General features: G+C 43.0%; 1 protein-coding gene across 8 annotated transcripts in view; it reads left to right on the forward strand.

Annotated features, from left to right (window-relative positions):
• The window catches only part of Washc2c (WASH complex subunit 2C), a 59694-nt gene that overhangs the window by 31597 nt on the left and 14717 nt on the right, over window positions 1-13380 (forward strand). For all 8 annotated transcript variants that reach the window (XM_042273901.2, XM_076567675.1, XM_042273903.2 and 5 more), the window contains 6 exons: window positions 247-333; window positions 2725-2826; window positions 5309-5440; window positions 8574-8746; window positions 11168-11270; window positions 12687-12839. In XM_042273901.2, coding sequence (XP_042129835.2) covers window positions 247-333; window positions 2725-2826; window positions 5309-5440; window positions 8574-8746; window positions 11168-11270; window positions 12687-12839 — 750 coding nt within the window. The remainder of the gene's footprint in view (window positions 1-246; window positions 334-2724; window positions 2827-5308; window positions 5441-8573; window positions 8747-11167; window positions 11271-12686; window positions 12840-13380) is intronic.

Here is a 13380-nt window from a genome sequence, read left to right on the forward strand (position 1 = left end):
GACTGTGTCTTCTCTGTTGCTAATTTATGCCAGTTTTTAAGTTCTTTGTCACGGTACTTCTGTATAAAATCTTCGTGTGAACATTCTACAGAGGAAGGTCCCAGGCATGTTTAGTCACTTTGTTTGGTACCTTCTTACAGTAGAGGTGAGGGACGTTTTCTGAACAAATGAATGAGCTTGTTTCCATGTCTCTTACTTGCTGACAGTCTATTTTTTTCCTTCTTTTTTTGGTGGGGATCCAACTAGATCACCTTCCCTTCCAGCAGAAATCCGAAGCTCATGTCAGAAACAAAGACTCAGAAAGGTTTGTTTTCAGATGAAGAGGACTCTGAGGTACGGAATTCTTTTCTTAGTTCTGGAGGTTCATCTATAGATAACACAGTAATAACTTTATGAATTAGTGTGTCAGCAGAGGTTTAAGACTTTATTAAGTAGTTCAGTTCTTATTTTCAAAATAATCTCTTGGGCTAGGAATAATTCAGTGGTATAAAATGTCTGTTTGGCATATACAAGACCCTATATTTTCTTGGAAATATGTGATCTTCAGAAAGCAACATATATATACAGTACCTTAACATTTCCCTTAACATTCTTAAATTTAAGACTGTGTTGGTTCACAATTGTGGTAAGATGCTTATATGAGAGAAGAAATCAGCCTGCTCCTTCCTTTAATGGCAGCGTGACTTACTAGTGAGTTTGTTCCCACTGTGATACATACTCAGCACAGCTTTTGCTTTTCATTGCTGGTGACAGATGACAGGTTGTGGGTAGGAAGACTCAAGCAGCTTGAGCTTCCGTCCTTATGCAGTGAGTCTCTAAGCATGGCAGGTTCAGGAAGTGAGGCCTATTTCTGGTGATTCAGCTCCTGAGAGTGTCAGATAGAGGCTGTGCTGCCTTTTTTATCTCAGTCTTGGAAGTTGTCCTAGTTAGCTTTTCTTGGCTGTGATAAAACACTGATCAAAAGCAACTTGGGGAGGAAAGGGTCTATTTCATATTACAGGTTGTCAATTATTGAGGAAAGCCAAGGCAGGAACTTGAGCAGGAACCTGGAGCAGAGACCAAGGAGCAATACTGTTGATTGGCTTACCCTCTCCTGCTTGTACTCAGCCAGTTTTCTTGTATAGCCCAGGACCACCTGCCTAGGGATGGCGTTGCCCACAGTGGACTGGGTCCTCCCACGTCAATGAACAATTAAGATAATACCCCACATATATGCCCGTAGTCCAATGTGATGAAGGCAGTTACTCAGTTGAGGATCTGTCCTCCTTGGTGTGTCAAAAGACAACCAAGATCACCTGTCACAGAAGTCAGTGCTATTTCTTCTGCGTTGCTGTGGCAGTCTTGGAATTAGGAGCAGGATACAAACTTCATTGAACATTATATGTGTGTGTGTGTGAGAGAGAGATTCTGGGTCCTTGTGCATGCTAGGCAAGCACTCTATCACTGAGCTATATTTCTAGTCCTCCAACTTGAGTTCTTGATGGTAGAGTTTAATAAACTGGAGTCTCGTTTTAAAACCACTACTCAAGGCTTTGCCCCATGGGCACCATCGTAGAGTGAGTGTTTTTATTGAATATTGTTAGAATTCTAGGCAAAGAGAATAAGGCAGTCTAGGACATAAAATATTGAACTGGAAGGAATGATTTCTTGTGCTTATCTGTGGCTCAAGTATGAACAAGAAGTTTGCCTTACTAAATTTTTTTCGGAGGGAGGGGGCATGTTTGAGGTAACAGAAGTGTGTTTTTCCCCCTGCCAACAAGGAAGGTCTAAAATTACAATGCAGAGATCTATTTTTTGTTCTTTGGTTGAATTACTTGATATTCTTAAAACATTCAGCCCATTCCCAGTGTGTAAAATGCAGAAGGGCCATGGGACACTGGAGCCTCTTTGTAAACAAACCAGTGTGACTCATGGAGCCAAATGCTAACCAGTATGCTAAGAATTCTTCTCTCTAGGTCAGTGAACTCATTAGGTTTGTTGATGAGTGGTAGACATTGATTGTGTAATAAAACATAGCATCCAAAGAGGTCGTAGAAAATGTTCTTGTCTTGTTTAATTATCTGGCTCTTGTATTAAGGATCCTCTGCCCAGGGGACAGTTGTCCCCGTTTATGTTTCTGGTTCATGGAGCTCAGTTTGCAGAGTATTCCTTGTGGTCTAAGCTACAGTCCATTAAATTGTGAGGACAATTCAGAGCTTGGCAGATCCTTTGTGACATTTCATAGTTACAGCTCCAGTAGAACAGTAGACACTTTTAGCATATACCCACCCTACCACTGAGTTATCTTCCCAGCACAAACCTTTAAAGTAGGAATTTAATTTGTATTTATTTAAAAGATGCAATGTAGCCTCTGGGGAGAGATCTTAGCAGTAGAGCAGGCGCAGGTATAGTGCTTTGCAAATCTAGCCCGTTTTGTGGTAGAATTTGTGTGCTTTTCTTTGATACTTGAGACAAAGGAAGCCTTTTGTTTGCATGATAGTACTGACTGGGAAGGTCTTCCTGCCTCCCATCCTTCAGGTGGAAATATGATTGCCTTACAGGCTCCACAGAGACTACCTGAAATACCCTGTGGCTCTCCCTTGCTCCTTGTGCCCACACACCAAGGACCGATGCTGAGGTCCCAAATCTAGACACACAAAGCCATCACATTCTAGTCTACTGTACTGATGGGATGTTAAAGCTGATAGGCCCTGCTAACCAGTAGCTTTGATTTTGATTCAACAGGATTTGTTTTCTTCTCAAAATTCAAGTAAGTCAAAAAGTGCATCACTTCTGTCCAGCCAGCCCCCCACATCGGTCTCCCTTTTTGGTGATGAAGATGAAGAGGTAGGTGTTGTTATTGCAGTACTAACTAATTAGCCTAGAACAGTAGAGAGGGGTTTGTGTTGGCTTTATATATAGCCAGAGGGGTGTGTAGTAGTAAAGCGTGCTGGAGAAGCCCCTGGATCACCAATATCTGGTCACATTGGTGACCCCCAAGTTTTTCTAGTAATACAATTAGGGAGACATTGAAATCTTGACTCATTTATTGGGGAAAGCCAAATAGTTTTTTTTTTTTTTTTACACTCTTCTGATAAATAGCTTTAGAGAGGATAGATCTCTTATACCCGATGATCTATGAGACTCTCTTGGGTGCAGTGTCAGTGGTGAAGAGGAGACAGCCATGTTTAGGTTTACATTTCTTACTCACTCTGGCTATAGAGAGTGGCGTGGTAGTGAAAAGTTAGAGGTTAGAAAAGACCCAAATTCGAACCCTTATGTGGTGTTGTGCAGTGGTTGTTCCATCACTGCAAACCCAGACTTTCTGCAGATACCTCAGCACCTCCATCTTCTGTGGGGTAAAGGTCACTAGGTTCATTGTAGCTACTGAAACAAACAGTGTCTATCTGTGCACAGTGGTTGGTAGAGGTGCATGGTGGATGAAAGTTGTTGTTGCTAACATCCCACTGGACCCCATCTTGTTATGTCTTTTCTATCTTACCAGGGCTTTCCTTACAGACCTCCTTTATTGTCTTCGGCTCAGGACTATTCAATGTTATAGTATATACTGTTAAGAGTTTTGTATCAAGCCAATCAACTGTCTCACCTGTTCAGAGGGCCTGATCCAGTTGGGGGCCCCTCAGCCTTTGGTTCATAGTTCATGTGTTTCCATTTGTTTGGCTATTTGTCCCTTTGCTTTATCCAACCTTGGTTTCAACACTTCTCGCTCATATAAACCCTTCTCTTTCTTGCCAATTGGACTCCTGGAGCTCCACCCGGGGCCTGGCCGTGGATCTCTGCATCCAGTTCCCTCAGTCATTGGATGGGGTTTCTAGCACGGCAATTAGGGGGTTTGGCCATCCTATCACCAGAGTAGGTCAGTCCCGGCTGTCTCTCTCTCAACCATTGCCAGCAGTCTATTGTGGGGGCACCTTTGTGGATTTCTGTGGGCCTCTCGAGCACTTTGCTTCTTCCTATTCTCATGTGGTCTTCATTTACCATGGTCTCCTAGTCCTTGATCTGTTTGGAAGGCATCCAGGCAGTGGGACCAGGTCCTGTGCTCAGTGCATTAATTGGCTGTTTGAAACCTGGGGCTTATGCAGGGACACTTGGCTCAGCCTGGGAGGAGGGGACTGGACCTGCTTGGACTGAGTCTACCAGGTTGATCTCAGTCCTCAGGGGAGTCTTTGGGCTGGAGGAGATGGGAATGGGGGGTGGGCTGGGGGGAAGGTCGGAGGGCGGGAGGGGAGAGAACAAGGGAATCCGTGGCTGATATGTAGAATTAAATTATATTGTAAAATAAAATAAATAATAACAACTATGAAACAGCTGTAAAAGGTATACAGGAAGGAATTTCTTATATCTTGACAACTTTATTTTGCAAGTTTGAAATGATATGAAAATATATGTAAGGTATAATTAAAATACTTGTTCTCGGGGGAAAAAAAAAGAGTTTTGTATCATCTACCAAACTTGGGCCCGCTGATGGTTTGCTTCAATTACTTTAATGAGAGTGGGTATATAATAGCATTTCTGGTGGGGCTGAGAATGGTAGCAGGATCTCATAGATAGTCCAGACTGTTGTTTAACTGACCATGTAGCCCAGACTGGCTTCAAACTGATACTCCTGATGCCTTGGCTTCATGAATCCAGTGATCACAGGCGCGCACTACCACACTCACTTCATATGAAGTAGTTTTAGAGTGTTTGACTGGGTAAGGATTTATAAATACCATTGAATGTCCTTAGGATGGCAGGGATTTTATTTAGTAAACTGGTCCATACCTTTGTCTTCTTTCTTATAAATTATTTATAAATAATTTCTTCTATCTCCAACGTTCTTAGCTGTAAAAACTCCTTTTAGCCATTAATCCAATTTCTAAAGAGATGTGCAATTGTTGGCTGGTGCCAAGGCTCTCATGCCCACAGGTGGACTGGGAAGGGCACCTGGTGCTTCTGCCATCTTGACCTTCCTTTGTTGCTTTTGCTCTCTCTCAGGCCCTGGTCAGGTCCTGTGGTAACTCCTGAAAGTTGTCCTCTGACTTTTACACATACTCTGCCCTCCAACTCACATAACCCTGTGCACACATTCACACACGCAATAATAATTAATTTTTTTAAAACTAAGGGAATTCTGTGATAATCTTGTTTTCCTTCTGTGGATAGGGGTTGTAATTCGAAGAGGTTGTAGACTGCGATGTGCAGGTATTTTGTGATTGTTTTCCCCAGACATGTCATGCTCTGTTCCTCTGGGGAGAATGCCTTCTCGGGGTGCCTGTATATGAACTGGTGACAGCTTTGTATACTTTCCTGTCAATTGTCCTTTTAGGATAATCTTTTTGGGAGTGCCCCAGCTAAGAAGCAGGTTTCCTCTCTACAACCTCACAGTCAAGAGAAACCAAAACCTTCAGAGCAGCCCAAAAAGAAAGCATCTGCCTTGCTATTCAGCAGTGATGAGGAGGTAGGTTAAAGCTTGCCCACACAGGAGGTTTTTATGAGAATGTAGAAAGAGGTATAGCTGTCCTAACATGTTCTCTTTCTGTTCCCTACTCACTGAAGCTTGATCACCAAAAGATGCTATTTACAAGATTGTGTCTTTTGAAGAAAAACATTTGTGTAATGTGTTAAACATTAATACTTTCAAAATGGAGTTAATGTGGCTTCCACTACAAGGTTCATAGCTAAAGCTCTGTAGCAAGAGATTACAAGGAAAAAACATTCTCATTTAAAGTACATTTTAGGTGGTAAGGAACCTGTAGTGTGTTTTGCTAAGTATGATAGAGAACAAGAGCTAGGGAGAAGCATGACAGGATTGAAGAGTCTGGTCTGCGGTGGTAAGCTGAGGGGTTTGGAAAGGTCTGCTCATCCAGGTTTTCCGGGTCTTCAGAAATGGGGTTGCCTTTCCTCCAGTACAGGGGGGATACCATTGGTCCTGCTTCACAGGAGAGATTTGCGGTATTCCTTTTTGTTCTGCTGTTGGGGAAGGGGCAGGGAGACGGTCAGAGAGACTTGATGCCTCTGCTTTCTTCATTGCCAAGGTGCCATACTTGGAGGGTAATGTGTCCCATCCACTGTGTATTATCTTGTCAAGGACTGCTTTGTGTCATTAAACTAGAATCACATCTACCCACACTAGCAGTGGCCTGCCAAATTTCAACTCCTTTGCTGTAGGACAGTGTGATTTGGATATAGATCAGCAAAATCAATAGTAGCTTAATCATTATTCAGATTTACCTGAGCAGAAGACCATAAATATAAATGAGATTTAGATTTACATTTTATCTAAGAAGGATGAGAAGCAATCACTGTAATAAAATTTAGTGCCCTGAGTATGAAAGGTCTTCCTGGCACTTGGGATGTAACTTAATTGTGCCATACATATCCAACATGAGCAAGACCCTGTGTCTATGTCCAGCGTAGGAAAATAATAAAATAAGAATAATACAAAATCAAAAGCTGTGAAAAGTACTGGAGTTTCAGTCCAGGAGATAAAGTGCTTGGTTAGTGTCTTAACTCAGGGTTTCTATTGCTATGATCAAACACCATAACCAAAAGCAACGTTGGGAGAAAGGGGCTTATTTTAGCTTACGTTCCATGCAACAGTCCATCACTGAGGGAATTCAAAGTAGGAACTTGGAGGCAAGAACTGAAGCAGAGGCCGTGGAGGGGTACATGTACTAGTTTGCTCCTCATGGCTTACTCAGCCTGCTTTCTTATAACACCCTGGTTCACCAGCCAAAGTGTAGCACTACCTACAGTGAGCTCTGCCCTCCCATGCCAAGAAAATGCCCAACAGGCCAACCTGGTGGGGGTATTTTCTCAGTTGAGGTTCCTTCTTCAAAAATGATGCTAGCTTGTATCAAGTTGACACAAAACTAGCCAGCCCACCTGATATATTAGAAAGCCTGTGTTGAGTTCCCAGGTCCTGTCTATATTCCTGGTATTTGAGAGGTAGAGCTGTAGTTCAAGATTATCCTCAGCCACATAGTGATTTAAGGCCAGCCTGGACTACCTGGGACCCCTTCTCAAAAGAAAGAAATTTAAGCTGTTAAAAAGGAAGATATTCCTATTTAGTAATGTTTTGCACTTTCATTAGAGGGATGTTAGGAGGGTACCAGGTTACAGACAAATTGTAACTATAATAGTGTTTATTGACAGCAACTTAAAATGACTTAATTTATGTTTTCTGCTCAAATTTGCATATTTATTATAGACTCCCTGCCCCCCATGTCTGTGTGTGTGTGTGTGTGTGTGTGTGTGTGTGTGTGTGTGTGTGTATAATACATATTTGTAGTTGATGAGCACATGTGTACAGATGAGCCTTCCCAGAAGCCAGGGGCGGATACCAGGTGTCCTGCTCTATCCCTCTTGTTCTTTGAGCCAGTCTCTCACTGAACCAGAGCTAGGCTGGTGGTTGGCAGACCCTGTTAATCCTCATGTCTCCATCCCCTCCAGTTGGCCCATGCATTGCAGTGGCCAGTATTTTTTATGTGGGTGCTGGGGATTTGAACTCAGGTCCTCATACTTATTCTGCAGTGCTCTTATCTCCCCTCCCTCAGCCACCTACCCAGCCCTCATTCTTTTCTCTTCACATGTTTGTAATCAGTTGCCTTGTGGAAATCTTCCCACCGTAGTGGTGTCAGGAAAAGAACAGTCCTAGCCAAAGCTGGTGAGCAAAAAGAAAAGCAGAATGACAGTGACCAGGGTTCACTCCCTGCTTGGCTCCCCCTGGGATCATCTGGGGACTTTAAAGAGTATTACTTGTAGATGTGGCCTTCTGACTAGAATTTTCTTTAAAGCTCTGTAATCATTGCTGCACATGGTTGCTTAGAGGAACAGTTCTCAACCATTAGCCTTTATTTATAAATTATAGTTTTCATATGTGCACACAGTATTTGAGCATCACACCCCATTACCTTCTCTTGTCCCCCTTCCCTGTCCTGCTGACCTCCTTTCCTTTTTGCTTCAGGATTTTACTTAAAATATCCCCTTCCAACGTGGCCGTATTTTTACTTTTATGTTTCTCTTTGTTTGTCCCCTGTGTAATTAATTTCGACTCTTTCAGATAGACAGGTTAATTTGTCTTTCCACAAGGCGGCCCTAGCAGAGAGAAACTGGAACACACGTGCAGGACACACGAGTGAGAGAGGGGTGTGGTCCAGAACCCGGCCGGGGTCAGGGACGGGGCCGGCCTGCGAGTGTGCTTGATTCTGGTTTGGAGGATCTTGACAGATCCTACTTTATTTTCATGTTCCTTATCGAAATCCGTGCGTGCGTGCGTGTCTCTCTCTCTCTCTCTCTCTCTGTGTGTGTGTGTGTGTGTGTGTGTGTGTGTGTGTGTGTGTGTCCATCCGTCCGTGTGTGTTGAGTAGAGGCGATGGGGCTTGCTCTTGTCCTTGTGTGGTTTGACTAGGCTGGAACCCACCCAGCTCTGCTCTCCACCTCCCAGTGCTGGGGATACTGTCATGTGTGGCCACATGGGAACTGGGGATTTGAACTCAGGTCCTCAGGCTTATGTAGCAAGTGCTTTTGCCCACCTAGCCATTCTGTCAGCATTGTCCTATAGACTTTTAATGCATGTTTTATGTTTTAAGGACCAGTGGAATATTACTGATTCACATACCAAGTTAGCACCTGACAGTAAGTCCAAAGGAGAACTATGGGACTCAAGGACCATCCAAGGCCAAGAAGCAAAGGCTGGGAAAAAGACCAACCTATTTGAGGAGGATGATGATGAAGTTGATCTGTTTGCTATTGCAAAGGACAGGTGAGATCTTTACAATTGCAGGCAAAGGTTTAGTGTGTGAGACAGTGTTTCTGTGGCTAGTGGTTGATGTCTCGGTGTCACACATTCACAGGTGTGGCTGACCTTGCTTTTCAGTGGGAAAGTTTGCCTTGATTGTTTTTCTCCGCCATGTTCTTAACCTTGAAACAGGTTTTTTTTTTTTTTTTGGACTTAGGGGTTTAAGAATGAGATTGTTATAGCTTATGCCCTCCAGCCCCCCTTTTAGTGCTACCCAAAGAAAGATATTTAAAAAATTGATACTTTGATAGAAATCCTGAATGTTGAAAATCATTCTATTAGGAGTAGACTGCCAGCAGGTACTGACCACGTCTTCTGGTCTGGGTGATTGTCTGAGCTGAAGCTGGTGACTTGTGGAGAGTGACATGGGCCAGGCTATCTGTGCTGCCGGGGTAGCTGTGTATTGAGAGTGACTCCTGCATTTAACCTGTTTTCTCTGGAGAGTTGTAAATGATTATTACTTCAAAGCTCAGCTGAACAGTAGTGGAATAAACAGACAGTCCATTCAATGTTGAAATACCATGCATTAGATAGTGGTCTTCATAAATGGTTTAATAAAGTACCTCAGTTTTCTCTAAATAGTCACATCTCCTCAGTCATTATTGTTTCTGCTTTTAGGCTCCCAAGATATGACACCTGGTAAATCTGTGGCCTCTGGTTCAGAATAGAGAGTGTCTGATATCCTAACAAAGCTTTAAATTCTGTCTCTACAGTTCCTATCTGAATAACTTTGGACAAGTTCCCTAACTTCTCTTGCCTCAGATTTTTCATCTTTCAGTTCTATTGAGATAACGGTGCACTGGTAACGTGAGATGCTTTGTGAGGCAGCTGGCACATCTGCATCCTTCATCACAGTGCAAGGAAATGTGTCATTCTCTTGTTTTTATTTGAATTGTTCTTTCCAGGATACTCTTGTTGCTTTTACTGACCTTCTTGTGTCAAGGGTCAGTGCAAGTTCTCTTTTTTAAGAAGCTTCTGTAATCCAGCCTTGAGGAAGAGAAGAACTTAGGGGCTTAGAGCAGGGGCATGGCTCTGCCTTTACCTGCCCCTCTGTGTCTCCACTGTAGTTGAGCATCCTCTGTGCACATGTGCCCTACCACACTCATTGCCGTGAACCTGATGACCTGAAACATGTCCACTCTGAGGTCTTGGTGCCAGCTACACAGTTCCTGCCTTTCAGTGATGCTTTCTGCCCCAGATTCTTTATACCTCAAGTTGTCCTTGAAGATGTCTATAGACTGTGTGTAGAGATTAATTCACAGATTTGATCAGATCTCAATAAGGGTTTTGTATTGGTAAAGATGTGGATGAATATAAAATGGTGCAGTCACTTTGGAAAATGGTTTTGGTGTTTCTTCAGAATGTTAAGCCTGGGTTACCATGTGATTAAATAATTTAACTCTTTGGTATACAACTAAGACAAATGAAAATGTGCTCAGATAAAAACTTGTACAAGAATGTCCATTGTAGCATTGATCCATAAATACACAGAAAGCAGAAGCAACCTAAATGTCCCTCAGGTGATGAATGGATAAACAAAATGTTGTGGAACCACACGATGGCCTATTATTCACCGAAAAGGAATAAAGTGCTGATATATGATAGGACATGAGTTGACCTAGATAATACATTAATTGAAGAAGTCAGTCACATATGATCGCAGATTATATGATTCTATTTATATGAAATGTTCAGAATGGACCCACCCAGAGTGAGGAAGTAGGTTGGTGGTTGCTAGGAGTTGAGGGGAGACAGGAATTGAGAGTTAACTGCTAATGATCATGGGATTCCTTTGAGGCAATGAAAATGTGGTGATAGTGTTCAGCTCTTAATATGTTAAAGATATTGAAAGGTATGTTTTAAAGGGGGTAATTTTATTATGTAAATTATATCCCAGTAAAGCTACTCTGAATCAAAGAAGCAGAAAGCAGAAAAGAGGATTACTTTTCAAAAGCTGACTCTGGCTCTGTGGTCTGTGGCTCAGCTGCCTTCCTGGCCATGCTAAAAGTAGGCATAGCCATCCTTAGTTCAGTCTCTGTTGGAGAAGGTGGCAGTGGAGAATTCTATGCTTGTGACTACCAGGAGTACAGTGTGCCTGTCAGATCTAAGAGCTGGTGCAGGTGCACCATGTAGAAAGTGACTGATAGGGCTTCACGAGCAGGTCTCTGGGCTCCTCTACAGAGGCTCTTCTGATAGGCAGAGGCTGATGCCTCTAAGATCGAAGTCTGTCTGTCCAAAGGCTTTTCAAATCATCAGCTTTAAACTATACAAAGTCAACAAATGGTAGGAGGTTGGTTATTGTGGATGTGGCCAAAAAAGAATGAATGGTCCTTTTGTTTTTAAATGGTATTCCTCCTGAATTTGATCTTCTGTTTGTTCATTTAGCCAAAAGAAGACTCAGAGAACGTCACTCCTCTTTGAAGATGATGCTGATAGTGGAAGCTCTCTGTTTGGCTTTTCTCCTGCATCTGTTCCTCCTGCAACAATGGTACTAGTTTTCCTAGACCCAGAAAATACCTGTAAGCTTGTGCTCCTTGAGTAGAGATGCCACCTTGTCAGATCTGAACCCCGCCCTTGGAGCTGCTGTGACAACAGTTACCATAAAGGAGGAAAGGCTCATGTTGGCTCATGATTCAGAGGGTCAGTTCTCAGTCCTTGGTTCCGTTGCTTCTGGACCTGTGTCAAGGTAGAACATCATGGTAACTGAGGCTACTCAATTCATGGTGGATAGGACACAGGAGGACAGGATAGAGGAAGGCAAGACTTAGCTCCCAAGGACACATCCTCTCTGTGACCTTCCTCCAGCAATGTCCTATGTCCTAAAGTTGCTAGAACTCTTCAAACAGCGCTACTAGCTGGGACCAAGCTCTCCATGCGTGGGCCTTTGGGGGCACTTCATCTTTAAACTGTAACCATCTACTGTGTTCTACTTTTTGTCCTTTAATCACTTAAGTATTGCCTGTTGTCTTCTGCATTCTTTGTGAACGTCCGTCTTTTTTGATTTCAAGTTGAAATCATTTTTCATTTTAAGGTTCTCTTCCTGATGATAACTAAAAATTCTCTTACCCCAATTTTTGTTTGTAATATTTTCAATTATGTTAGTATTGTCCTTCCATAGTTTCCCACATCAGCCTTCCTACCTTGCTTAGTCATTACTTCCTCATAGCTTGTAGGCTGTGGGTAACTCCGGCTTGGTCCCATAACCTCAGTTTCCTACTCTTTCAACTCCCTGCCTTCCAAAGAATGAATTGATGAACTGAGCTGAAGGTCTTGCAAACTTGAGTAACTACTTTGTGTAAATTGCTGTGCCTGGTCATTTAGTGTATGGTACTTTCAGAAACGTGGACAGGTAGATAAGGAATAAGGTAAAGTAAGGACCAGGGAAAGAGTGAAATATTATGTTTATTCAGACAAGCAACTGATACTGAAGAGAACAGAGAAACCTTGGGTGACATTTACATCTGGGACTTTCTGTAAACATGAAGATAGTCTTCAGACAGAGGAGGAACCCAGGGTGTGGCAGTGTGAGAGTTGGCATTACATTAAGGATTGGCAAGCCAAGAGGAGCTGCAGACAAGGAGAAGGGCATGGCGGGTTGGCTGGTTGCTGTGGCTCATTGCAAGGAGCACAGATTTGGAGTGTTGTCATACAGGAGACGTGTAAGAGGAGAGCGCCTAGTCATTGTCCTGGTGACAGTAACCAAGTCTCAAGTGCTGGGATCCCAAGTCTGAAGGAATCCTATCTGTTATGTCTTCCATACTGAGGCCACAGTTACTGTCCTATCTGCCCTCCCTGCATCATAGTTAGCTCATGAATGGACTGCTTTTGGCTGGCTTTATACATCGCCATTCTATTCAGGCATTTTTTTAATCATTGTGGATGCCATTTTCTCTTCTCTTGGTAGAAAAAAGAGAGCATCTCTGAGGTGCCATCATTGTTCAGTGATGAGGAGGAGAATGAGGTACCATCCGGTGTGAAATCTGTGGATGTGAAGGTTGATAACGCCAAAGTGTCCCCAGAGGTGGGGAATGCTGATGTAGCTAATGTGGTAAAGAAGGTAAGCTGCATTTTTGCTTTTCCGATCCATTTGTAACATGTACACTCTCCTACATTTTCCAACACTGAAAGTGCTTTTGCATAAAAAGTGTATTTGTAGGAAGACTAGAAAACACTCAGGGTGGTAAGAAAATAGCCTGTGTTCTTGCTGTCCGGGGACTCCTCGATCAGGTTCCTTGATAGCTGAATTTCTGGGCACAGTGAAAAGAAAATCTTTTATATTAGTGTCATGTTGGATAACTGCCTGTTGCCTCTCTGCAGATGCTTTTCCTTATCTCGTTTTTCATGCTGATTTATCCTGTGCATTTTCTCTGTTTGCTTTCCTCTGATGTGCCTGGTTTCCTTGGCTCATAGTCCTCACTTCTGAGCTCAGCTGTCCTTCCATGAAGCTAGGTTGCCATGCTTTTACTTCTGGTTGATGTTGATGAAATCAGAGCCACGTGAAATGGTTTTTCCTCTAACATTAACATTCTGTTCTGAGGGTTCGTTGTCTCTTTTGGAGGCCTTCAGCTCGGGCTGCTGGCTGTGACTGGGGATTCATG

The sequence above is a fragment of the Peromyscus maniculatus genome, chromosome 3 (assembly GCF_049852395.1).
Source record: "Peromyscus maniculatus bairdii isolate BWxNUB_F1_BW_parent chromosome 3, HU_Pman_BW_mat_3.1, whole genome shotgun sequence".
Lineage (NCBI taxonomy): Eukaryota > Metazoa > Chordata > Mammalia > Rodentia > Cricetidae > Peromyscus > Peromyscus maniculatus.